At 48.1% G+C, this 26,667-nt stretch overlaps 1 protein-coding gene across 1 annotated transcript in view; it reads left to right on the top strand.

Moving 5' to 3' along the window:
- EEF1A2 (eukaryotic translation elongation factor 1 alpha 2) overlaps positions 1-26,091 on the top strand; it is a 35,309-nt gene extending 9,218 nt beyond the window's left edge. Inside the window, exons 2-7 of the mRNA XM_056844637.1 lie at positions 3,422-3,601; positions 6,905-7,201; positions 18,214-18,364; positions 21,086-21,342; positions 22,608-22,842; positions 25,732-26,091. Of these exons, the coding sequence (XP_056700615.1) occupies positions 3,422-3,601; positions 6,905-7,201; positions 18,214-18,364; positions 21,086-21,342; positions 22,608-22,842; positions 25,732-25,859 (1,248 nt within the window). The 3' untranslated portion in view covers positions 25,860-26,091. The remainder of the gene's footprint in view (positions 1-3,421; positions 3,602-6,904; positions 7,202-18,213; positions 18,365-21,085; positions 21,343-22,607; positions 22,843-25,731) is intronic.
- Positions 26,092-26,667: the final 576 nt, after the last annotated feature.

Raw genomic sequence — 26,667 nt, 5'->3', positions numbered from 1 at the left:
TATATACACAAAAACCTTAGTAGTCCAATCAGGTACAAAATACTTATTATCAAAATAGTTAGAAAGTATTCTTGCTAGGGAGGAAGAAACAGAAACGATTGTCTTCCTCCCCTAGCAACTTCTACATGAAGAATACTTTCTAACAATTTTGATAAATATTTTGTACCTGATTGGACTACTAAGATTTTTGTGTATATAGCTTTATGTTTGTGTATATAGCTTTATGTTTGTCAATTGTGCACTCTATACACTATATAGAGTGTATATATACACTATATAGAGTGTGTGTGTGTGTGTGTGTGTATATATAATACATATATATACACACTATATATATATAAACTATATATATATATATATACACACACACACACACACACACACTATATATATATATATACACTACACACACACACACACACTATATGGAGTGTATATATACTTATATGTTGTTGGTCCATTATTATTACCAGCCTATCCTGCAGTACCTGGAGGTTGGCAACTCTATATCTATGTCTGTCTTTGTGTCACTTTATCAGTGCAATCCTAAGAAGAGTTACACCAGTCTAGCCCATTCATTTCAGCTTGTTTAGACTGGAGTAACACTGCATAGGATTGCACCGTAGGCCCATCTTCTTCTCTGTCCGTGTCTGTCTACTGCCTTTGACTCTCAGTCTACATCCGTCTGTCTGGCCTGCCTGCATTAGGTCGGCACAAGGAAAAGGGGTACAGTGACACCCCCACCCACCCCCCGGGTCCCTTGCTGCCGTTTCGGTCAGTCTCTCCAAACCCCTTCGTCCCTGGCACAGGCGAGGGACGTGACCCTGCTATTAATAACCGGTTGACTGTGCTTCCCGACTCCATTTTCTGGTGCAGGGCTGCGGTCGAGGGATGCCTTTTCACTCGGTTGCCTCGGTAGGAAATGGAGGCCGGCCGCAGGCTGATACAGAACGACGCAACTGCTCTCAGGGAATCAAGGGGTGGCCCCCGGGAAGAGGTTGCTTGGCTGCGGGAACAGAGGCGGCGACGGTCCCCGAAGGCTTTTGGGCGGACGCGTTTTTTAAATCCATCCTTTGTGATCGCCTCCAGACGTTTGCTCCCTCTGTCCGGCAGAACCAGGCCCTGCGACAGAGCCGACAGAGCCGTGACTGTGCTAAGCCAGTAAATACAGGCTGCCCCCCCCCCGCAAGCCTTTTACAGTTTCAGAGTAATTGAATATAGCCGATTGAAAAAGAGAACAAGAGATGGGAACCGTTGGCTAAATGGGAGAGCCTTGTCTTCTTGCTGCAGAGCGATGGATGCGTGAGCCAGCAAAATTCAGCCTGCGGGGTTGGAAAAGAGCAGGGTTTTTCTTTGGGTGGGGGTGACTCAATGGTGGAATATGTGTGTGTGTGTATGGGATAAACTCGGTAGTTAATCATCATTACGCTTTGCCTGTTCGTGTCTGGGGGGTGTTTCTCTGGCACAAAAATCCTACTTCGTCCTTTGTTCGGATCAAGGACTTTGTCATAGTCGCCTCTTGAAGTCCAAGTCCAAATGCAGGTCCGTCATCTAGGGATGCCAGCCTCCAGGTGGGACCTGGGGATCCTCCAGAGTTACACCTTATCTCCAGATAGGGTGGCCAACTTCCAGGTTGTGGCTGGAGATCTTCTATTATAACTGATCTCCAGGTGACAGAAATCAGCTCCCCTGGAGAAAAGGGATGCTTTGGAGGGTGGATTCAATGGCATTGAAGCCCCTTCCCTCTCCAAGCCCCACCCTCATCAGGCTCCACCCTCAAAACCTCCAGGTATTTCCCAAACTGCAGCTGGTAACCTTATCTCCACACTGAGAGATGAGTTCCCCTGGAGAAAATGGATACATACACATGAACACATGAAGCTGCCTTCTGCTGAATCAGACCCTTGGTCCATCAAAGTCAGTATTGTCTACTCAGACTGGCAGTGGCTCTCCAGGGTCTCAGGTAGAGATGCTTTGGAGGGTGGACTCTTATGGCCCTGTGCCCCACTGATGTCCTTGGTCCTCCCCAGGCTCCACCCCCAAATCTCCAGGGGTTTCCTGACCTGGATCTTGCAACCCAACCCTCCCATCCCCCACCGGTGGCTGGGGGTGGTGGACCTGGCAACCTTACCGTCATCCCAACGAGGGTTGCCAGCTCTTGGCTGGGAAATACCTGGAGATTTGGGGGGTGGAGCCTGGGGAGGGCGGGGTTTGGAGTGGGGGGGCACCCACGCAGGTTATAATGCCATAGAGTCCACCCTCCAAAGCAGCCATTTTCTCCAGGGGAACAGAGATCTGCAGGTGCCCACCGGCTCAAAAAGGTTGGGGACCCCTGTTCTAAGACTTCAGTACATGCCTGCTGGTGGCAGTTGAAAAAGAGAGATGATAATCTGGCACCTAACTAGCTACATTTTATGATATATCTATTTTGCAAAATTTATATCCCTCTTTTCTGCCTCAAAAGGGCCCTGCAAGGCGGCTAACAAATTAAAACATAAATAATAAAAACCCCTTTTTAAACCAACCGCCCCTACAAAAACATGCATCATCAGAACAATAAAAACAGAGCTAAAATTCATACGAAGAGATAAAAACAACAATTAAAATATTGTTTAGGCAGGCGGGAATGCCAAACGAAACAAAAAAGAAGGGAGGGGAATGCCAAATGAAACAAAAAAGAAGGGGATGGACGAATTTCTGTGCTAATAATACTTTTGTATTATTGAGTAGTTCATCCCTACAAAACCATATGAGTGTGACGGCTAGGGTTGCCAGGTCCTTCTTCGCCACCAGCGAAGTCCCTCCCCTCCCCAAACCCCGCACTCCTCAGGCTCTGCCCCCCCCATCTCCCATCTGTGGCGAAGACGGACCTGGCAACCCTAGGTTAGGCTGTGATTGTGAGACCGGCCCCAAGGTCGCACACCAAGTTGCCATGGCAGAGGGGGGATTTGTATCCGTGCCTAGTCCCAGATCCTAGTCTCACACTCTACTCATTACACCATGCTGGTATATATGTATTCTGGTGTTTATTAAAAATATGGGTTAACCTGGGCGGTTGGTTTGATCGTTCTAATGTTTGAACAGAGGATTTCCTGGCTCATGGCTCTCCTGAACAGAGGCTGAGGTGTTCAGGTGTTCTGGTTTACATATTTATCTTAACCCACAACAAAAAGATTCCTGAGTGCAGAAAACTAGCATGTCAGGGAAAAAGCCTTGACTAGAACTCTCTCCTTGACACCTAGTTTTCTATGTGCCTGGCTTTTTTGTATGTGTGTGAAGAGCCCTGAATTATGGGAGCCCCCCTCCACATTCTGAACCGTATATAGATTGAACATTTCGGTGAGAACTAAGTCTCTGCCCTCTGTGCCACATCAGATTCAAGTTTCTCTTTTCCTTTTTGTCCCCCTCCTTCTTTTGCTAGATGGGGAAGGGCTCCTTCAAGTACGCCTGGGTTTTGGACAAGCTCAAAGCCGAGAGGGAGCGCGGGATCACCATCGACATCTCCCTGTGGAAGTTTGAGACTACCAAATACTACATTACCATCATCGATGCTCCCGGCCACAGGGACTTCATCAAGAACATGATCACAGGGACCTCACAGGTGAGAAAGGAAAGGCTGGCCCTTCCAGGGCTCTGCAGGGGGTATGTTGCACACCTGGGACGTGAACAGGTATATGCATAGAATGATAGAATCATAGAGTTGGAAGGGACCACCAGGGTCATCTAGTCCAACCCCCTGCACAATGCAGGAAATTCACAAGTACCTCCCCCCGCACCCCCAGGGACCCCTACTCCATGCCCAGAAGATGGCCAAGATGCCCTCTCTCCCATCATCTGCTTAAGGTCATAGAATCAGCATTGGTGACAGATGGCCATCTAGCCTCTGTTTAAAAACCTCCAGGGAAGGAGAGCTTCCCACCTCCCGAGGAAGCCTGTTCCACTGAGGAACCGCTCTAACTGATAGAAAATTCTTCCTAATGTCTAGACCACTGGTTCCCAACCAGGGGTCCGTGGACCCCCAGGGGTCCACGAGAACTAAATTAAGGTTAGCGAAACAAAGTTATAAATCCATAATAAATTAATATTTTCAATTAAAAGTTCTCCATTATAAAATATATATATTCAAATATTATTCTAAGTTTAATGTTTAACTAACAGTTATGATTAAAGTTTATTTTCAAATTCTCTGAATTTTTATTTCGAACCTTGGGGTCCCTACACCGAACAAAAATGTCCTAGTGGTCCCTGGTCAAAAAAAGGTTGGGAACCACTGGTCTAGACGGAAACTCTTTTGATTTAATTTCTACCAGTTGGTTCTGGTGCGACTTTCTGGGGCAACAGAAAACAACTCGGCACCATCCTCTATATGACAGCCAATCAAATACATGAAGATAGTTATCATATCCCCTCTCAGTCTTCTCTTCAGGCTAAACATACCCAGCTCCTTCAACCTTTCCTCATACGACTTGGCCTCCAGACCCCTCACCATCTTTGTTGTCTTCCTCTGGACACGTTCCAGCTTGTCTACATCTTTCTTTTTGTGCTGTCCAAAACTGTAGGTGAGGTCTAACCATCACTTTACATGATCTGGTCACTATACATCTGTTGATACAGCCCAAGATCGCATTGGCCTTTTTAGCTACCGCATCACGCTGCTGACTCATGTTCCAAGTCGAGCCTATGTGCATAGCTCCTCCTCTTCATCTGCATAGTTTCCACCCTTGGTCTTGCTAGAGGAGTGATGGAGCCTGGGAAATGTATTTTTTAAAAGAGCCCTGGAAATGGTTAAAGCAGCAATCGGGCTGACCTTTTTCTGTTCCTTGCCAGCGGACGAGGAAAAAATCCTCCAGGGCTCATCAGCTATTTTTAGAGGGCAGATGGCATTGCCAGGTTTCGAGTGTCAAGGCGACGTTCGGAGAACTGACTCAATTAAAATATCAAGAGAGAGATAGCTAACGGGAGCCCAGCATGAGGCTGATTTGTTTCTGGGAAAATTCAGATGAGGCTCATTAGAGAGAACTTTTTTTAACAGGCTGCGTGTCCCTTTTTGACATTTCCATTCCAGAGGGGGTAACCATTCTAATCATCTGCCAGAAAAATAAGTAGATTTATTTCCTATAATGTATAAAATCTATAGTGAGACCACACTTGGAATACTGGGTACACTTCTGGTCACCACACCTAAAAAAGGATATTGCAGAGGTTGAGAAGGTGCAGAAAAGAGCAACGGCCCTGTGAGGAGCGGTTGAAACGCTTAGGGCTGTTTAGTCTGGAAAGAAGGCGGTTAAGGGGAGACATGATCGAGGTCTATAAAATTATGCATGGTATGGAGAGAGTGGACAGGGAGAAGTTTTTCTCCCTTTCTTATAATACTAGGATGTGGGGTCATCTGCTGAAGCCGGAGGGTGAAAGATTCAGATCCTCAGAGTGAGAAGTATTTCTTCACGCAGTGCATAGTTAAATTGTAGAACTCCCTGCCCCAGGATGTGGTGATGGCTGCCAACTTGGAAGGCTTTAAGAGGGGAGTGGACTTAATTAACATAAGAAATTAAGAAATGCCATGCTGGATCAGACCAAGGTCCATCAAGTCCAGCAGTCTGTTCACACAGTGGCCAACCAGGTGCCTCCAGGAAGCCCACAAACTTCAGCAGCATTGCCCTGCCTGTGTTCCACAGTGCCTAATATAATAGGCCTGCTCCTCTGATCCTGGAGAGAATAGGCATGCATCATGATTAGTATCCATTTTTGCTAGCAGCCATGAATAGCCCTCTCCTCCATGAACATGTCCACTCCCCTCTTAAAGCCTTCCAAGTTGGCAGCCATCGCCACATCCTGGGGCGGGGAGTTCCACAATTTAACTATGCGTAACACCTGTAATGACCGAGGAATCCCAGGCCCTTATTCAAATCTAAATCATTGGTGACAAAAATAAAATCCCACGTGTGTGTACTATTCATATTTATAACGGCAATGGTCATGTTGATCTCCAGTTCGAACTTGAGTAGGGTTTGAAACTCAAGCGTCAATCATAACACATTTCTCTCCTCTTCAGCCCCACATGTTTCTATATAGACAACCCTCCTGTAACTGTCTCGAATGGTATGCAAAATGATGTGTCTAAGGTCTTTTATGCATGGCTGTTTCCCTCCCTGTCACCCCTCCAACAGCTTCGGGTCTTTGTTTTGATTATGCATGCCGTTTCGGACTATCAGAGGTCACCTCGCTGTCCCTGCTTGTTTCTGTGCATTTTGCCTGTGTTTTCAGGGAATTTGAAAACGCAGGCAAAAGGCAGGGAAACGCAGAAGGAGAGTGAGGCTGTTGGCTCAGTGGTAGAATCTCTGCTTGACATGCAGAAGGTCCCAGGTTCAATCCCTGGCATCTCCAGTTAAAGGGACTAGGCAAATAGGTGATGTGAAAGACCCCTGCCTGAGACCCTGGAGAGACGCTGCCAGTCTGAGTAGACAATACTGACTTTGATGGACCAAGGGTCTGATTCCGTATAAGGCAGCTTCATATGTTCTGATGGTTGGAAACAGTATGCATAATCCAAACAAAGATCCAAAGTTGTCGGAGGGGTGACCGTGAGTGAAACACATGAACACATGAAGCTGCCTTATACTGAATCAGACCCTTGATCCATCGAAGTCAGTATTGTCTACTCAGACCGGCAGCGGCTCTCCAGGGTCTCAGGCAAGGGTCTTTCACATCACCTACTTGCCTAGTGCCTTTAACTGGAGATGCTGGGGATTGAACCTGGGACCTTCTGCATGCCAAGCGGATGCTCTACCACAGCCAACAGCCACGCATAAAAGATCAAAACCTCAGCCTTGGTGTTTAGGGTTTTGATCTGCTGCGGGGTCTCGTAAACCGGGTCTTCCTTGTTTTTCGGCTTCCACACCCACAGGCTGACTGTGCTGTCTTGATCGTGGCGGCCGGCGTAGGAGAATTCGAAGCCGGCATCTCCAAGAACGGGCAGACCCGCGAGCACGCGCTCCTGGCCTACACCCTGGGCGTCAAGCAGCTGATTGTGGGCATCAACAAGATGGACTCCACCGAGCCCCCTTACAGCGAGAAACGCTACGACGAGATCGTAAAGGAAGTCAGCGCTTACATCAAGAAGATTGGCTACAACCCGTCTACCGTCCCCTTTGTGCCCATTTCCGGCTGGCACGGGGACAACATGCTAGAACCCTCTCCCAACGTAAGTGGATGGGGACCCGTTCCCTTGGGGGTTAGCAGTTCTCAGATCTGGTCCGGTCCAAGGTTATTAAGTCAAGCTGGGGATTTGTGGGGGCTCAGGATATTAGATAATTCAACTCCCAGGTCAGATGGAGCCGAGGGTAATAAGAACACAAGAAAAGCTGTGCTGGATCAGACCAAGGCCCATCAAGTCCAGCAGTCTGTTCACACAGTGGCCAACCAGGTGCCTCTAGGAAGCCCACAAGCAAGACGATTGCAGCAGCACCATCCTGCCTGTGTTCCACAGCACCTCATATAATAGGCATGCTCCTCTGATCCTGGAGAGAATAGGTATTCATCATGACTAGTATCCATTTTAACTAGTAGGGTCAAATATTTATTTAGGCAATTTATTACCCCAAAGCACCTTATAAACATACCTGAAAGAGAGCGTACCTGATATGATCAGCCCAAACACTCAGCTGGGAGAGTTTGGCACATTCTGACGTGTGATCTGAATGCGAGCTCTAGAACGTGCCCCAGAATCTTTTGCCGTGGGCATATATTTCATGGCCAAGAAGAGGGGGTTCCTCAGCAAACCAATCAGTGCACAAAGGGTTCTCTGATGGCAGGGTTTGAAATCCGCTACTGCAAGCCATCCTTTACCGTCAACACTCCAGTTGTGTCCAGTATAATTTTCTTGTGGGGCAATCATAGTCCTCCCTGAGGAGGTCTATTTGTGTCTGGGGTGTACCGCTTTGTCCTGCACATGACGCGTTCTGCTATATTGAAAGAGTGTGAAAACTAGCAGAGAAGGGTTCAAGGCTGTTATTTTCTGGGCACAGTGATACATAGCTAGAATAGATGCTCGGGGAACTCAGCACACGAGAAACTGCTTCCAATGTTCAGAGCCAAGGTGCGAACAAACCACCTGGGTCACAAAGGTTACTTTGTGAAATATCTGGGTGGGAGGGCCCAGGGATCCTCTGCCGACCTCTCTGTCACCCGTACCCTCTCAAACATCGTACAGGTTTGGCACTAGAGCTGATTCTAATGCCTGCTGTTAACCACGGCTGATACCATTCTGGCCATTCTACTGGAACTTTCTTTCCACTAGAGCCAGCGTGGTGTAGTGGTTAAGAGCGGCGGACTCTAATCTGGAGAAGCGAGTTTGTTTCCCCACTCATAGAATCAAAGAGTTGGAAGGGACCACCAGGGTCATTGAGTCCAACCCCCTGCACAATGCAGGAAACTCACAACTACCTCCCCCCCCACACCCCCAGTGACCCCTAGAAGATGGCCAAGATGCCCTCCCTCCCATGAACTGCCCAAGGTCATAGAATCAGCATTGCTGACAGATGGCCATCTAGCCTCTGCTTAAAAACCTCCAGGGAAGGAGAGCTTACCACCTCCTGAGGAAGCCTGTTCCACTGAGGAACCTCTCTAACTTAGAAAATTCTTCCTAATGTCAAGATGGAAACTCTTTTGATTTAATTTCAACCCGTTGGTTCTGGTCTGACTTTCTGGGGCAACAAAAAGCAACTCGGCACCATCCTCCATATGACAGCCCTTCAAGTACTTGAAGATGGTTATCATATCCCCTCTCAGTCTTCTCCTCTTTAGGCTAAACATACCCAGCTCCTTCATCCTTTCCTCATAGGACTTGGTCTCCAGACCCCTCACCATCTTTGTTGCCCTCCTCTGGACACGTTCCAGCTTGTCTACATCCTTCTTAAATTTTGGTGCCCAAAACTGAACACAGTACTCTAGGTGAGGTCTAACCAGAGCAGAGTAAAGCGATGCCATTACTTTGCACGATCTGGACATTATACTTCTGTTGATGCAGCCCAAGATCGCATTTGCCATTTTAGCTACCGCATCACACTGCTGACTCATGTTCAGTGTTTGGTCTACTGCGACCCCAAGATCCTTTTCGCACACACTACTGCTAAGACAAGTTTCCCCCATCCTATAATTATGCATTTGATTTTCCTTCCTAAATGCAGAACTTTACATTTATCTATGTTGAAATGCACGTTATTGGTTTTAGCCCAATTCTCCAGCCTGTCAAGATAATTCTGTATCCTGGCTCTGTCTTCTACTGTATTTGCTACCACTCCCAATTTAGTATCATCTGCTCCTCCACATGAAGCCTGCTGGGTGACCTTGGGCCAGTCGCAGTTCTCTCTGAACTTTCTCAGCCCCACCTACCTCACAAGGTGTCTGTTGTGGGGAGAAGAAGGGAAGGAGGTTGTAAACCGGTTTGATTCTCCTTAAAAGGTAGATAAAGTCAGCATATAAAAACCAGCTCTTCTTCTTCTTATTGACTGAGATGGGGTGGTTCCGGCCATTAGCAATCCCCCTCTCTTGTCATGTGACCCTCGGACCCAGATTGCTTCACTGGCTCTCTGTCTGAATCAGACCATTGGACCATCAGAATCAGTATTGCCTGCTCAGACTGGCAGCAGCTCCAGTCCAGGGTCTCAGGCTGAGGTCTTTCATATCACCTAGTGCCTGGTCCTTTTGCCTGGAGATGCTGAGGCTTGAACCTGGGACCTTCTGCATGCCAAGCAGAGGCTCTTCCACTGAGCCACAGCTCCTCCCTCTCTTGCCCCCACCCAGTTTTGTGTGGTCTGTCTTCTCCTCTCCTGATATGAGTATCACTTTCCACCTCTCAGTCCTCATGTGTTGGGATTGGGCTTTGAAAATTGAGGGACTTGGCTTCCTTTATAGAGTCGATCCATCTCTTGTTGGGTCTTCCTCTTTTCCTGCCGCCTTCAACTTTTCCTAGCACGATTGTCTTTTCTGATGACTCTTCTCATGATGTGACCAAAGTACAACAGCCTCAGTTGATTCATTTTTAGCTTCTAGGGTCAGTTCAGGCTTGATCTGATCTAGAACCCACTGATTTGTTGTTGTTGTTTTTTGTCAATCCACAGTATCCGTTACACTCTCCTCCAACCCCACATTTCAAAGGAATTTGCATATTAGCGAGGGCCTTTCCACCCTTGCCCAGTTCTAAGGAGACTGCTTGCGTGGCTTCTCGCACCTCCCCATTTTGGGGGCCAAACTTCACTGGATTCCAGGAAGCTGTGAGTGGATCCCTGGGTGTCCATGCGAGCTCCAAAGAACAGCAGCTGGGAACGAAGGAGCACATGGATGAGGGCCATGGGAAGGAGGGGGTTAACTTCCCCCCATGCTGTTTCTCCCACTGGAAATCTCTCCCTTCTTCAGACTGCTTTAAGCTAAGGGGGAAAAGACAAGCACAATGTCTTTTTTTCTCTTCTCTTGGATTAAGGCCATCTAGGGAAGCTTTTCCTGACTGGAGAAATGCTGCTTCTGACTGGAGAAGAATTAACTTCCTGCCCCCCTTCCCTTCAGGATGATGGTGGTTCCTGTCCACACCTGGTCTCCTCTCGGCTACTTTCTGCCACTCCGATACTCATCGGGGGATCTGAACACTGATTCCCAGCATCGCAAGCAGATTATAAAATCATAGAGTTGAGTAGGGGTCGTAGAGGCCATCTAGTCCAACCCCCTGCTTAATGCAGGATCAGCCTAGAGCATCCCTGACAAGTGTTCATCCAGCCTCTGCTTAAAGGCTACCGTGTGGATTTTAGATAGAGTATTGCTTGGTTCACTGTTATGGATATTTCAGTTATATTAGCAGCACGGTTTGGGTTTCTTTTCAAGCATTGGTATTACGAGTATTTTAGTAATATCATATTTCCATTTCCTTTTATTGTTATATTCTCATTTTCTCTTGATAAATTTTAAAAAAGGGAGGGGAGGGACTTCAATGCCATAGAGTCCAATTGCCAAAGCAGCCACTTTCCCCCCCAGGGGAACTGATCTCTGTCGCCTGGAGATCAGTTGTAATAGTGGGAGATCTCCATCCACCACCTGGAGGTTGGCAAGCCTAACTGGGTCATATATACATCTTGGCTTCATTAGTAAAAATTATGCACATTGAAGATTTGGAGTTTTTTTGTTTGTTGGTGGTGCAGAATCTGGGCTCTCTCTTGGTGCAGAATTTCCATGTTCTTTTTCTTTAGCGTAAAGTCCATTTAGTGTAAAGTCCGACCAGGCCTCAGGGTATCAGCCTCCTCATTCTGGGGCGGTCAGCCAGAGCCGGCCTGTTTGCTGAATGCCTTTTTGTTTCTTCAGAAACAAGTATTCAAGGACGGCGCCCGGTTCGTCTTTCTCTTCTTTGACCCTCCCTATATCTTTGCCATCCTGCTCACATTTTCCGGCCGGTCTTCTTTAAGCCACGAGAAAGTCAGGTGACCGCTCTGAGGCGTGTCACGTGACCGCCTCGAAAAACAGGTCAGCGATGGTGTCTCGGCAGAGATTAGAATCAGCGAATCCTCTTGACTGGCATGGGCAGATGTCTCCCCGCTCCCCTCCCCGGACTCTGACAGCCTGCGTTGTGTGTGACCTCCTTCCAGGAAAATAGGACATGGATTGAATGCAAAAGGGAGATTCTCCGGGGCCAGGAAGACGAGGCGATGGGGTGGGCCAGGGTGGGTTCAGAAGGAAGCGATACTTACCGATTTAGGAAATGTGCAGTGCCGTGTCTCTCTCCGAAATGGAAAGACACACGGTTGCGCATGTTAGGATTTTTTAGAAGACGAAGAAGAGTTGGTTTTTATACGCTGACTTTCTCTACCACTTAAGGGAGACTCAAATCGGCTTACAATCACCTTCCCTTCACAACAGACACCCTGGGAGGTAGGTGGGGCTGAGAGAGCTGTGACTAGCCCAAGGTCACCCAGCTGGCTTCATGTGGAGGAGCAGGGAAACATCCAGTTCACCAGGTCAGCCTCCGCCGCTCATGTGGAGGAGTGGGGAGTCAAACCCGGTTCTCCAGATCAGACTCCACTGCTCCAAACCACCGCTCTTAACCACCACTGCACCATGTTGGCTCCCATTTAGGCCATTTATGCATGGCTATTTCCTCGCGCTCACCCTGCCTACCAGTTCGGGGCTTCGCTTTGGTTATGCTTGCATTTTCCCACTGTCAGAGGTCGCCTTGCTCTCCCCGCGCTTTTTGCTCGCATTTTCTGGATTTGTGTTTAGCCAGCATCCAGAAAACGTGGGGGGAATGCGCGGGGAGTGCGAGGCGAACTCTGACAGTCGGAAAAGGCATGCATAACTAAAGCAAAGCCCTGAAGTAGTCGGCAGGGTGACCGCGAGGAAACCACCATGCATGAATGGCCTTAGAAAAGTTTCTACATTTAGAGTTATGATGTCCAGTCAATCGACTGATTGATTCAAAATTTTTTGATTGATTAAAAAGCTGGCCCTGATTTATTAGCAGCAGATCTTTTGTAAAAAGAGAAAAGCAAAGCAAACATACACATTATTTTTATTAGATGCCCTTCCTAGGGGAACAGGTGCCTTCTTCTCTTCCTCGGGTTTGCAGCTGGCCAGGAGAAAAATCTGTCCATTTAATAGAAGAAGAAGAGTTGGTTTTTATGTGCTGACTTTCTCTACCACTTAAGGAAGCATCAAGAAGGCTTAGAATCACCTTCCTCTCCCCTGCCCATAACAGACACCCTATGAGGCAGGTGGGGCTGAGAGCGCTCTGAGAGAACGGTGACTAGCCCAAGGTCACCCAGCTGGCCTTATGTGTAGGAGTGGGGAAACTAATGTGTAAGAGTGGGGGTTAATCTGGAGCAGTTCTCCAGATTAGCCCCCACCGCTTACCGTATTTTCTGCTCCATAGGACGCACCTAACCATAAGATGCACCTAGTTTTTAGAGGAGGAAAACAAGAAAAAATCTTGTTTTCCTCCTCTAAAAACTTGTCTTATGGAGTGAATGCCAGCTGGGCGCGTGTGCGTCGGGACGTTCCCCGCCCCGACGGCCAGCTGGGAAGTGGGCGGGGCCGCACAGAGCCAGCTGGGCACGTGCACGTCGGGACGGCGCGAGCCGGCGCACGTGCCCAGCCGGCTCTCTGCGCCCCGCCCGCCTCCCAGCTGGCCATCGGGGCGGGGAACGCCGGCTTGCGCCGTCCCGACGCACACGCACCTAGCCGGCATTCACTCCATAAGACGCACAGACATTTCCCCTCACTTTTGAGGAGGAAAAAAGTGCGTCTTATGGAGCGAAAAATACGGTATATGGAGGAGTGGGGAATCAAACCTGGTTCTCCAGATCAAAGTCCACTGCTCCAAACCACTGCTCTTAACCACTACACCATGCTGGCTCTAGAAACTTAATGGGTTTGTTACTGCTTGCTGTTGTGTACCTCCATGCCATGAAAAGCTTCAACTGCCCATTTCCACACATTAAAAAGGTAAAGGTCCCCTGTGCAAGCACTGGATCATTCCTGACCCACGGGGTGACGTCTCATCCCGACGTTTACGAGGCCGACTTTGTTTACGGGGTGGTTTGCCAGTGCCTTCCCTTTACCCCCAACAAGCTGGGTACAGGTCGTGAGCAGAGCTTGGACTGCAGTACTGCAGTTTACCACTGTGCGCCACAGGGCTCACACATTAGGCCTCTAATAAAGAGCCAGAGCCAGCATGGTGTAGTGGTTAAGAGTGGTGGACTCTAATCTGGAGAACTGGGTTCGATTCCCCACTCCTCCACATGAAGCCTGCTGGGTGACCTTGGGCCACTCACAGTTCTCTCCGAAGTCTCTCAGCCCACCCGGAGGCAGGCAATGGCAAACCACTTCCGAATGTCTCTAGCCTTGAAAACCCTACAGGGTCGCCGTACTCCAGCTGTGGCTTGACGGCATTTTCCACCACGGAAGGGACAGGACGGTTTTCTCCAGGCCTGTTGGCAATGCTCTCTGAGATACTTCTTGCTATACACCATCAGAAAACCAGTTATTGTTTCCTCTAGATCTGCTGGGTAGGGGTCATCATGGCTTAGTGGTAGAGCATCTGCTTGGCATGCAGAAGGTCACAGGTTCAATTCCCAACATTTCCAGTTTAAAGGACCAGGAAGTAGGTGATGGGAAAGACTTCCATCTGAGACTCCGGAGAGCTGCTACCAGTCTGAGTAGACAATACTAACCTCGAGGGACCAAGGGTCCAGTGAAGGCAACTTCATGCACTTTAGATGCAATTGTATGCAAATTTAATAATATAACCAATCAACCATGATCTCTTGAATTGGGAGCAATCCCTAATTAAATTATAATGTTAGAATCTATGAGCATTAAAATAGATTATATTAGTTTATGGCTGTTACCGCACTAGGTATTCCCAGCGATGTATTAAGAGTTTGAAAATGTTATAAAAAACATCGCTTTAAAAGGGTTTTTGGATGCCACGGCTAAAAAATGGTTGGAAGACATCTTCACAGCTAAAGGGGCCAAACAAAGTGCGAACAGTATTTTTTATAATATTTCCAAACTCTTGATACATTGCTGGGAATACCTAGTGCAATAACAGCCTATATGTTATTAACATAGTATTTTTTTTTAATGTTAGCCTGAGGTTTTGGGAAGGGCAGGATAGCAATATTTAAAAGGTATGAAAATATTTCCTTTAATACAGCACTTCCAGTGTTCAAAGCACTTCCGGTGCATTATCACAGTATTCTGTAACAACAGCCCTGGAAGGTAAGCCCTGAACTAGAGAGGAAGACAGAGGCCAGCATAAGGCCACCGCCTGCATTTGTGATACAGATATGAACCCGCCATGCTTCGCCAGCTATTAGGCTGTTAGCATGCATGTGTGTGTATAAAGTAGGGTTTCCAGGTCCCCACTCACCTTCGGCAGGAGGTTTAGTTTCTGATCTTGTGTGTGTGCGTGCGCTCGCCAACACAGCACTTCCGGTTTACAACCAGAAGTGCTGCCTCGCAAGGAGCCTTAGACCACTCAAACCCTTTACTACTCAAACTAAGAGTTTGAGTGGTCTAAGGCAGAGGGGCACATTACCAGAGGTTTGCCCGCCACCAGTGGGTATCTGGCAACCCTAGTATAAAGGGCTGTCAAGTCACAGCTGATTTATGGTGACCCCATAGGGTTTTCAAGGCAAGAGACTAGCAGAGGTGGGTTTGCCATTGCCTGCGTAGCGACCCTGGATTTCCTTGGTGGGCTCCCATCCAAGTCCTAACCAGGGCCGACCTTGCTGAGCTCTGAGATCAGATGCCATCTGGCTAGCCTGGGCCATCTAGGTCAGGGCAGAGACAAACTGAGGTGGTTGGCCATAATTGACCTCTGTGGAGCACCCCTAGGCTTCCTTGGAGCCCACTCATCCAAGTACTAACCAGGGTCGACCCTGCTTAGTTTCGTTATGGACACTTAGGCCGAAAACGCACGGCCGTTTAGTCCAGCGATTCTCCCGTGAATGTTGTGAATCTCCGAAGTCGACACGCATGCCCGTCTACCGTGCGCGTGATCAACCCTCCTCCTGGGTGGTGTAGTGGTTAAGAGCGATGGACTCTGATCTGCAGAACCGGGTTTGATTCCCCTCTCCTTCACGTGAGCAGTGGAGGCTAACCTGGTGAACTGGATTTTATTTCCCCACGCCTCCACATGAAGCCAGCTGGGTGACCTTGGGCTAGTCACACACTCTCAGCCCCACCCACCTCACAGGGTGTCTGTTGTGGGGAGGGGAAGGGAAGGTGACTGTAAGCCGGTTTGAGTCTCCCTTGAGTGGTAGAGAAAGTCGGCATATAAAAACCAGGTCTTCTTTGCAACTTTCCCTGGTTTTCCAGTTGCTGCCTTGTGCCGATTTAAAAGACAGTTTCGCGGCAGTTCCAAGAGTTTGCTGGTTGTTCCAGCGCCCGGGTCGACTCCTCGCCGGGAGACTGCCTGGCTTCTGTGGCAGCAGCCGCGGCAGCACTTTCCCCCCAGACCCTGCTTCCTCTCCCCCCCCTCCCGTGCCTCCACCCGCTGCCAGCTTCCCCTCAACTCTACCCGGGGGACGGCGGGGTGGAGGAGTGCAGATAGGGTTGCCAGGTGCCTGGTGGTGGCGGGCAAACCCCTGGCAATTTGCCCCTCTGCCCGCCGACCACCTGAGGGTTGGCGGGCAAATGTGCACGGGCCGCTTTACCACTCAAACTAAGAGGAAAAGGTCCCTTGCGGGGCGGCACTTCCAGTTGTAAACTGGAAGGGACGCGCATGCAATCCCAAACACAGCCCCATAACCTCCCCCATAGCCTTAAGTGCAGAGCGGCGGTGGCTGCTAGTTCTCCCGGAGCTACAGCTGACCTCCAGACTACAGAGATCAGTTCCTCTCGAAGAAATGGCAGCTTTGGAGGGTGGACTCTGTGGTGTTACTTCTCCACTGAGCTCTTTCCCTTCCCCAGGCCCCACCCCCAAATCTCCAGGAGTTTCCCCAAGCCAGAGTTTTTTTTTTAAACCATTTTAGCATTTTAATATATTTATGTTAAGCTATGGAAATAACTTTTGATTTGATACCTACCCTTTTAAAATCCTTTTAAAGACTGTAGTTGTATTCTGTGTTCTGGCAAAAGCTGTAAATCGTAACAACAACAACAACAATAATAATGGGGGGTTATAATGATAGTCATTCATGATAGACAATGATAGACAGTCATGCTAGGAAAAGTTGAGGGCAGCAGGAAAAGAGGAAGACCCAACAAGAGATGGATTGACTCAATAAAGGAAGCCACAGCCTTCAATTTGCAAGATCTGAGCAAGGCTGTCAAAGATAGGACATTTTGGAAGACTTTGATTCATAGGGTCACCATGAATCGGAAGCAACTTGATGGCACTTAACACACACACACACACACACACACACTTAAGGATAGATGGACTCACATTCTAGCTGCATCTGAAGAAGTGAGCTGTGGCTCACGAAAGCTCATACCCAGCCAGAAATTTTGTTAGTTTTTAAGGTGGTACTGGACTCCTAGGAAAAGTTGAGGGCAGCAGGAAAAGAGGAAGACCCAACAAGAGATGGATTGACTCAATAAAGGAAGCCACGGCCTTCAATTTGCAGGATCTGAGCAGGGCTGTCAAAGACAGGACATTTTGGAGGACTTTCATTCATAGGGTCGCCATGAGTCAGAAGCAACTTGACGGCACTTAACACACACATAATGATAGAGAGCAGCCCATAGTTTCTCTGCTGTGCAGAGGGTTTCCTGACCCCTCTGGGGCTCTTGCACCTCAGGCAGTGATGAGATCAGCTGCCTGTCATTTATTGAGTATGTCCGTAGTTGAAATACATCTCAACCAAAAATACTGATAAGGCAGCTATGGGGGGAGCTGGCCACCAGGCGGTGCTATTTCTTAAGGAATTTAAGGGGAGCAACTCTTTCTCTTGAACTCGTGTCTTCCCAATCATAGACCAACACTAACAACTACAGTGCTTACCTACTGGATGCTCAGTACGAATCTCCAAATGCATCTCAGAATCCACGGTTAAATTTAATGTAATGAAGAAGAATAAGAATTGGTTTTTATATGCCGACTTTTTCTGCCACTTAAGGGAGAACCAAACCGGCTCACAATCACCTTCCCCACAACAGAAACCCTGTGAGGTAGATGGAGCTGAGAGACCTCTAAGAGAACTGTGACTAGCCCAAGGTCACCCAGCTGGCTTCATGTGCAGGAGTGGGGAAACCAACCCGGTTCACCAGAGTGGCGTCCGCCGCTCAAACCCGGTTCTCTAGATTAAAGTCCGCTGCTCCAAACCACCGCTCTTAACCACCACACCATGCTGGGCCTGGGAGGGTTCGGCCTCATGCCCCCCGCCCCTCCAGGAAATTGAGACGTCTGCGCCCCTGCCAGTGTGACATGTGGCATCTGCTCTCCATGGTCTCTTGAGAGGCAGTGTGGTGGAGTGGTTAGAGTGGCCAGCTAGGCCCTGGGATACCAGACGTAGTTCCCTGCTCTGCTGCGAAGCTCCCTGGGTGACCTGGTCTACCTAGTTTCTGTTCGGCTGCCCTACCTTGCAGGGTTGCTGTGGTGAGGATAAAATGGGGAAGGGAGAACTGTGCGTGACACCCTGCACTGGGAAGGGTGGAATGAAAACATGCCATAAAAGTAAACTTTAGTCCCTCGCTGACATTTTTTCTGGATATCATTTTGTCTTGCAGATGCCATGGTTCAAAGGCTGGAAGGTGGAACGCAAGGAAGGGAACGCCAGCGGCGTGTCCCTGCTGGAAGCCCTGGATACGATCTTGCCCCCCACCCGCCCCACAGATAAGCCGCTGCGCCTGCCCCTTCAGGACGTCTACAAGATTGGAGGTAAGCCAAAAACCTGGCCTGCGTTTTTACAGTTTTCTGGGTGGAAATCTTCTGTGTCCCCCGCCCAGGAGTTGTATTTCTTGGTACAAACTTTGAAGTATGTGTCTACACCACTGGTTCCCAACCGGGGGTCCGTGGACACCCAGGGGTCCGCGAGAACTAAATTAAGGTCCGCGAAACAAAGTTATAAACCCATAATAAATTAATATTTTCAATTAAAAGTTCTCTGTTATAAAAATATACATTCAAATATTATTCTATGTTTAATGTTTAACTAAGAGTTATGATTAAAGTTTATTTTCAAATTCTCGGAATTTTTATTTTGAACCTTGGGATCCCTGCACCGAACAAAAAAGTCCTAATGGCCCCTGGTCAAAAAAAGGTTGAGAACCACTGGTCTACACCATCAGAGCCCGTGAACAGACAATGCGTGGTTGCAGAGCAAGGGTCCCCAACAGTTCTGAGCCTACAGGCACGCCTGGAAATCTGGGTTGCGGGCACAACAACAAAGTGGCTGCCGCAGGAGGTGCAGCCAAGCACCGAACGGCTGCTGCAGGAGGTGGACCCAACCGCAACGTGTCAGGGAGCGAGGTTATGCGTCACTCTGACAGTAATTCTTCCACCTTACGGGGAAAAAACACTGTTCAACCGGATGCCTTTGAATCTGCACAGCCAATCAGAAGTCCTGCTGGGCAAAAAGCCCCACCTGGCTCCATCCATTTTCTAAAAACACTCAGCAGGTGCCAGGAGAGCTGTTACTGGGCACCTTGTAGAGTCAGTGTGGTGTACAATTTGGCGTGGTGGGATAGGACTGGGGAGATCTAGGTTCAAATTGTAATGCTACCAGGAAGCTCTTTGGTTAGATTGCCAGCTCCAGGTTGGGAAATACCTGGATATTTTGGGGGGTGGAACCTGAGGAGGGCAGGGTTTGGGGAGGGACTTCATAGAGTCCAGTTGCCATAGAGTCCAATTGCCAAAGCGGCCATTTTCTCCAGGGGAACTGATCTCTGCCGCCTGGAGATCAGTTGTCATAGTGGGAGACCTCCAGCCACCTCCTGGAGATTGACATTTTGACAACCCTATCTTTGGTTGACCCAAGGACAATCATCCTGTCAAAGAATACTGTGCCTCGCAGGGTTGTTGTTAAGATAAAATGCAGGCCAGGAGGACGATGGATGCTGTCCCAGTCTCCTCGGAGGCAGGCTGGGGCAGTAATTTAAGATTAACATATGTGGCCTACCTGAATCCAGAGCAGTGATTATTTAAAGTAAGTTCATAGTCCTTGCTGCTTGTAAGGACCGTTTTGAAACTGTGATGAGAAAGAAGATGGGTGATAAGGCACGTTGAGGGAAACACCCTCCTCCTTTCTGCTTTTCCAGCTCTTACAATGTCTAGGCCCACATGTCACAGATCTTGCCAGAATTAATTCAAACGATTCATGTTTGAAGGTATGCTTGAGAGCGAGCGCTCCATGAAAAGTCTGTCCCGAGGTGCAGAAGAGCTGCCGCAACGTTACAGAATGTTCTTTTAAATATATATATATATATATATATCTTATTGAAAATTTCAAAAAAGAAAAGAACACATGTAACAACTCAACCATTCCCATACATAACAGTGTAGTCAAACTTTGTTTTAAATTTGTTTTGTTTTAAATTTATCAATTTAAACTAACAAGAAAGGGGGGAAAAGCAAAAGCCAGTTCAGCTGTCTATCAAAGCACTGCTTAATCTTAGATTGTTTTACAAAAAAATTATATTGGTTATTTTTACCATTTCTTTTGATCTTTACTTACCTTATAATCTCTGTTTGTGTGTGTGTAAAGTGCCGTCAAGTCGTAGCCAACCTATGGCGAACCCTTTTGGGGTTTTCACGGCAAGAGACTAACAGAGGTGGTTTGCCAGTGCCTTCCTCTGCACAGCAACCCTGGTATTCCTTGGTGGTCTCCCATCCAAACACTAACCAGGGCTGACCCTGCTTAGCTTCTGAGATCTGATGAGATCAGGCTAGCCTGGGCCATCCAGGTCAGGGCATAATCTCTGTTTACCATTTCATATGAAGCTATATCATATATCCATTGAGTTTATTATCTTTATGTTGCTATTCTAGTTTTCTAGTAAGCACAAATGTACCTCGACCCCTCTTTACTAAGTTATAGTTTCAGCTTTACTTAATCATGCGACGTTATGGAATGCTCACAAACATTCTAACTGTGGTGGGAGTGAGTTGGTCGGAGCTCTGTGTAATATGCAATATGACTGGCTAATACTAAAAAGCCCTGACCTACATGGTCCAGCCTAGCCTGATCTCGTCAGATCTCAGAAGCTAAGCAGGAGTGGCCCTGGTTAGTACATGGATGGGAGACCACCAAGGAAGTCCAGGGTTGCTATGCAGAGGAAAGCCATGGCAAGCCACCTCTGTTAGTCTCTTCCCTTGAAAATCCTACTGGGTTGCCATAAGTTGGCCACGATTTAGGGTTGCCAGGTCCCTCTTTGCCAACAATGGGAGGTTTTAGGGGTAGAGCCTGAGGAGAGTGGGGTTTGGGGAGGGAAGGGAAAGGACTTCAATGCCACAGAGTCCAATTGCCAAAGCAGCCATTTTTCTCCAGGGGAACTGATCCCTATTGGCTGGAGATTAGTTGTAATAGCAGGAGATCTCCAGCTAGTACCTGCAGGTACTATCTGCGACTCTGATCTCATCTCCTCTTGCGTTCCTTCGCAGGTATCGGGACGGTCCCCGTGGGCCGCGTGGAGACGGGGATCCTGAGGCCCGGCATGGTGGTCACCTTTGCCCCCGTCAACATCACCACAGAGGTCAAGTCGGTGGAGATGCACCACGAGGCCCTGAGCGAGGCCATGCCCGGGGACAACGTGGGCTTCAATGTGAAGAACGTCTCCGTGAAGGATATCCGCCGCGGCAACGTCTGCGGGGACAGCAAGTCCGACCCGCCTCAAGAGGCGGCCCAGTTCACTTCTCAGGTCAGCCAGGAGTTGGCGGCAGCCGTTTTGAGAAGCAGCCTGTTTGGGTCACTTTGGTCGTTGGAGCTGCGTCTTGGCATTATTCAGGCCGTTTTGCCTATGCCACCATTCCCCCCCTCCTCCCTCTCTCCTTACCTGCTGGCTGAGTCCGATCCTCGCCACCTGCAGTCTCTGAAGTAGTCTCTGGAGGAAGGAGAAGAAAGGCCATTTTTAAATCCTCGCTTCCTTATTTATTGATTTGGAATGACTTTCATTGAGATTGGAGGCTCTCTTTCACTCTCGCCTGAAGTCACCTGAGTCGTTCCTGCCAATGAGGGAAATTCAAGGTGGTGGACCTTTCGAGGGCAGAAAGGAGGGATCTCCGTTTTGCCAAATAAAACAAACAAATCCCTCCTGCCCTTGGCTCACCCTTTCCTGCACCTACATCTCTTCTCGTCCCTCATCTTGGCTTCCCCCTTTCTCTGCACCTCAGCCCTACTGCACGGTGGGGCAGGGGGATGGACCCTTCTTACCAGATTTGGGCCTCGGCAACCTCATTATTAGGACCAGCTGAGAGTGTATGCGAGCTTTCATGTTTCTCTGCCTTAGGCGTGGTATGCCCTGTCTTCAGTTGGCGATGGAAGATCGAGTCTCATGTGATATTCTGTGTGGACATCTGTTGGGCTAGAGATGCAAGCAAGGCTCTGAAAACCGGAAAATCTGCAGCTCCCTGAATCATCTCTAGCGCTCATTAGATCTCACGATTCATTGCAGTGCTGAGAACAGAATTTGTTTTTTTATGCATGGCTCTTTCACTCACCATCACCCCTCCGATGACTTCGGGGCTTTGTTTGGATTATGCATGCTGTTTTCCACCGTCAGAGGTTGCCTCGCTCTTCTCCTGCGTTTCCCCACGTTTCCTCCGCGTTTTCAAATTCGAGATAAAACAGGTCCCGCAAAACACGCGGAAACGCGGGGTGGGGGGGCCGAGGTGACCTCTGACAGTCGAAAACGGCATGCATAATCCAAACAAAGACACAAAGTCGTTGGAGGGGTGACGGCGAGTGAAAGAGCCATGCATAAAAGACCACAGTATATTAGTCGGGATCTTCTTGTTGTAAAAGACATGTTAGAAGCAGCGGGTTTTCAGTTGACTTCCACAGGAGGGCAGTATTGCTTACCCATGTTGAGCTTCCTGTGTCAGCTTGGGGGAAAATCCACCGCATCCTTCCATCTTTCCAAATACCTTCCCCTATCAGACTTCTGTTTTGCTTTGTGCTCAACAGGTGATTATCTTGAACCACCCTGGTCAGATCAGCGCCGGATACTCGCCTGTCATCGACTGCCACACCGCCCACATCGCTTGCAAGTTTGCCGAGCTGAAGGAGAAGATCGACCGACGTTCCGGCAAGAAGCTGGAGGATAACCCCAAATCCTTGAAATCCGGGGATGCCGCGATTGTGGAGATGATCCCGGGCAAGCCCATGTGTGTGGAGAGCTTCTCCCAGTACCCACCCCTGGGTGAGAATTGCTGCTTTATATTGTGCGCCTAACAGGATCGTGCCCTGACCTGGCTGGCCCGGGGCTACTCCGATCTCAGAAGCTAAGCAGGGTCGGCCCTGGTTTGTACTTGGATGGGAGACCACCGAGGAAGTCCAGGGTCACTCCACAGAGGCAGGCAGTGGCAAAGCATCTCTTGAGTGTCTCTTGCCTTGCACATCCTGTGCAGTCGCAGGAAGTCAGCTGTGACTTGACAGCACTTTCCACCACCCACCACACATTTGACGGTGCTGCATGTGCAAACCTGAATCTGGCAACACTATCCCCCTCCATCCCCTGCCAGTATCCAGGGGGAATCTGGCAAGCATACCTGTTTTCAGTGCCACGTCTAATTTCTACAATGCATGAAGTCACCACATTAACTAAAATTGTTCCTGAGCATGCACAGAGGGGTCTCCGCTAAGGAACTGCAGGCCATCCATCGCGTCTGGGTTTATGAGGCAAGCGCCTTAAGATTAGAGCTAGCCAGCACTGAGTTCTGGCATTCATAAATTGCAAATTTTCACCTTGCTCCTATTCAGTGGCAGACCAGGAAAGAATAACAGCCATGGCAAAAACAAACAAACAAAAAAAAACCCTTACAGGAAGAAGGGGTCCTGACCTGGATGGCCCAGGCTAGCCTGATGCTATCAGAACTCAGAAGCTTAGCAGGGTCAGCCCTGGTTTGTATTTGGATGGGAGACCACCAAGGAAGTCCAGGGTCAGTATGCAGAGGCAGGCAATGGCCAACCACCTCTATTCATTTGCCCTGACCTGGATGGTCCAGGCGAGACCAATCTCATCAGATCTCATAAGCTAAGCAGGTTAGTAAGCCCTGGTTAGTATTTGAAAAGGAGACCACCAGTGATGTCCAGGGCTGCTATGCAGAAGCAGGCAATGGCAAACCACCTCTGTTTGGGAGGGGCTGTGGCTCAGTGGCAGAGCGTCTGCTTGGCATGCAGAAGGTCCCAGGTTCAATCCCCAGTATCTCCAGTTGAAAGGACTGGGTAACGGGATGTGAAAGCCCTCCTGCCTGAGACCCTGCAGAACTCCTGCCAGTCTGAGTTGACAATCCTGACCTCAGTGGACCAAGGGTCTGATTCAGCATACAGCAGCTACACGTGTGGGGAGGGGGCTGTGGCTCAATATTAGAGCATCTGCTTGGCACACAGACAGTCCCAGGTTCAATCCCCGACATTTCCAGTTAAAAGGATCAGGTAGTAAGTGATGGGAAAGACCTCTGCTGAAACCCTGGAGAGCTGCTGCCAGTCTGAGTCGACAATACTGACTTTGATGGACCAACCTTTCCTTTATTTCTGTCCTTTATGCTCGCGGACCAACAGGTCATGATCAAAACAAATTCAGTAAGCTCGGTAATACAGAGATAATTAAACATACAGAAGTACAAAATCCAGAATATACAGTTAGAAGAAGGTATCTTTAAAAACCATAGATAACAATTTTGCCATGGTGAGGGTTACTTTTGGATTAGTATCAACCAATAACTTTGCTACTATCTCTTGCATCCACTCTGGGATGTATACTGTAATCCTCTAAATTTAACAGCCATTGGCTTATTCATCAACCATTTCACACTTTAAAAAGGGGAAATGAATTTTAATTTTACCATGACACTATAAAGAGAACAGTTGCCACATCTCTCACACAATTGACCGATCTACTTGAGACAGCAGATAATGCAGTATCCGCTTCCCAGAAAGCGTCTTTAGCTGTTTTATCCAGGGAATGATAATTTATTTCGTGCAATATTATTATGCGGACATGCTAAAACAATGAGGCCAAGGGAGTTGAAGTGATCAGGCCAAAATGGGCATTTTCGTTTTTCTGCAGTAATTTTATTGTATCAGCCTTGTGTCTCTACTCAGTCTAAGGCATTACATCTCACCAATCAGAAAACTCGTCTTAACGTATGGATTTCTAACCAGCAGAAATAGTCTGGCAAGGAAAAAGTTCTGTTGGAGGGTATCTGGAAGAAGTGAGGTGAACATTTGCGATCTGCGTCCTTAAACACTAACGACCAATCCTCATTTAAGATCGTATTTTGTAGTTTTTTACAGCTTGCTTTCCGAGTACTATTCCTTGCAGCTTTCACTCGCTTTATTGGAAGGGAAAATCTTTTGTCTAACCTAATAGTCCAGGTTGACACAGAGATATCTGGCCATTTATGCTTGGTAATTAGCAAGCGCGTTCCAGGCTGAAATGCCCCGCATATTTTTTTTAGTTTTTCACGCTGAACCATCAGTCAGGAAGTGACTGTGAAGCCGGTGCATGCCTGCTCCGCATTTCTTAAGAGCCCCTTTAACGCAGCCTTTTCTGTTTGCTCTGCCCCCGCACCGAAGCATTTAGAACTGTGAAAAATCACAAATGTGGCTTAGCTATGCAAACGACCATTGCCAATGGCTATGCAAGCAAAGGAGCAGGCGAGTGGGGGGGTAGAATTTCTCCTTTTCCATTGGAACCGTGAACAGGCATTTTAAAGGTCGCATTTTAAAAAAAGAGCTTTGAGCAAGCATCAAAACTGACCTTGCATAAACGGCCTCTGAGATTAGCAACCAAAACATGTCGGGAGCTGTTGATGGCTCAAAAAGGGAGTGCTGAAATTTAATGACAGATTAAGATATAATAGATAATAATAAATTTGGGAGCCTATACTGGGATCATTTCTCTCAGGCAAGATCATACTCTTTACGACGGACCAAAGGTCTGATTCAGTATAAGGCAGATTCAGGCGTTCCTGTGCCCAGCAAGACTCTAGAACAGTAGGAAAGGAATGGTCTGTCCCGGCTGACAACGTCGTTCTGCCAAAACCTGCCTTTCAGTCTCTCCTCCGTTGTGTTTTCCCCACCGCAGGGCGTTTTGCCGTGCGCGACATGCGGCAGACCGTGGCAGTGGGCGTCATCAAGAATGTGGAGAAGAAGAGCGGGGGTGCCGGCAAGGTCACCAAGTCCGCACAAAAGGCTCAGAAGGCTGGGAAATGAATCGTCGGCGGTCCGTGCCTCGCCCAGAGAGCGTCCCCGCGACCAGGATGCCGCCACCTTCTCCCCGAGGCGCATGTGTGCACATCCGCTTGTAAGAGTTTGTACGTCAACGACTGGATGCTCACCATTAAGGTCCAGTGGAAATTCTTTAAAAGGAAAAGCATGTCCCAGCGTTCGTGAGGCTTTGTGTAAAATTTTACCAATAAAACCGGTACAACATCCACAGTGAAAACGTTTTGGCGGTCTCCCTCTCTGTGTGTCTGAGTATCAATGCAGCATCGGGTTGGCTTAGATTCTTGTGGTTTTTCAAGCGGTGTGGGGAGGGGGATCCCTGTGGAGTCTCCAGAACTGGGATCCCCCAATGTAGGGCAACTAAAAAAAAAGGGGAACAAAGAAACTCAACCTAAAAGTCAGGGGAAACCAAAGGGGGTTGAGCTAAACAATATCTAATACGGCAACCAATAAATATATTTTTATTATATATTGTGCACAGTTGTATTTAAAAACACAGGGCCTGATATACAGGCTTCCTAAAAAGCACAAACATAGTTACAAATATAACCAGCACATAACAATTGATGTTAATACATAAAAAAGGGGAACTAAGAAACTCAACCTAAAAGTTAGGGGAAAGCAAAGGGGTTGAGCTAAACAATATCTAATATAGCAACCGATAAATCGATTTTTATTATATATTGTGCACAATTGTATTTAAAAACACAGGGGCTGATATACAGGCTTCCTAAAAAGCACAAACGTAGTTACAAATATAACTAGAACATAACAATAGATGTTAGTTCATAAAATG

Source organism: Euleptes europaea, chromosome 2 (assembly GCF_029931775.1).
Source record: "Euleptes europaea isolate rEulEur1 chromosome 2, rEulEur1.hap1, whole genome shotgun sequence".
Lineage (NCBI taxonomy): Eukaryota > Metazoa > Chordata > Lepidosauria > Squamata > Sphaerodactylidae > Euleptes > Euleptes europaea.
This window is presented reverse-complemented; position numbering and strand designations above follow the sequence as displayed.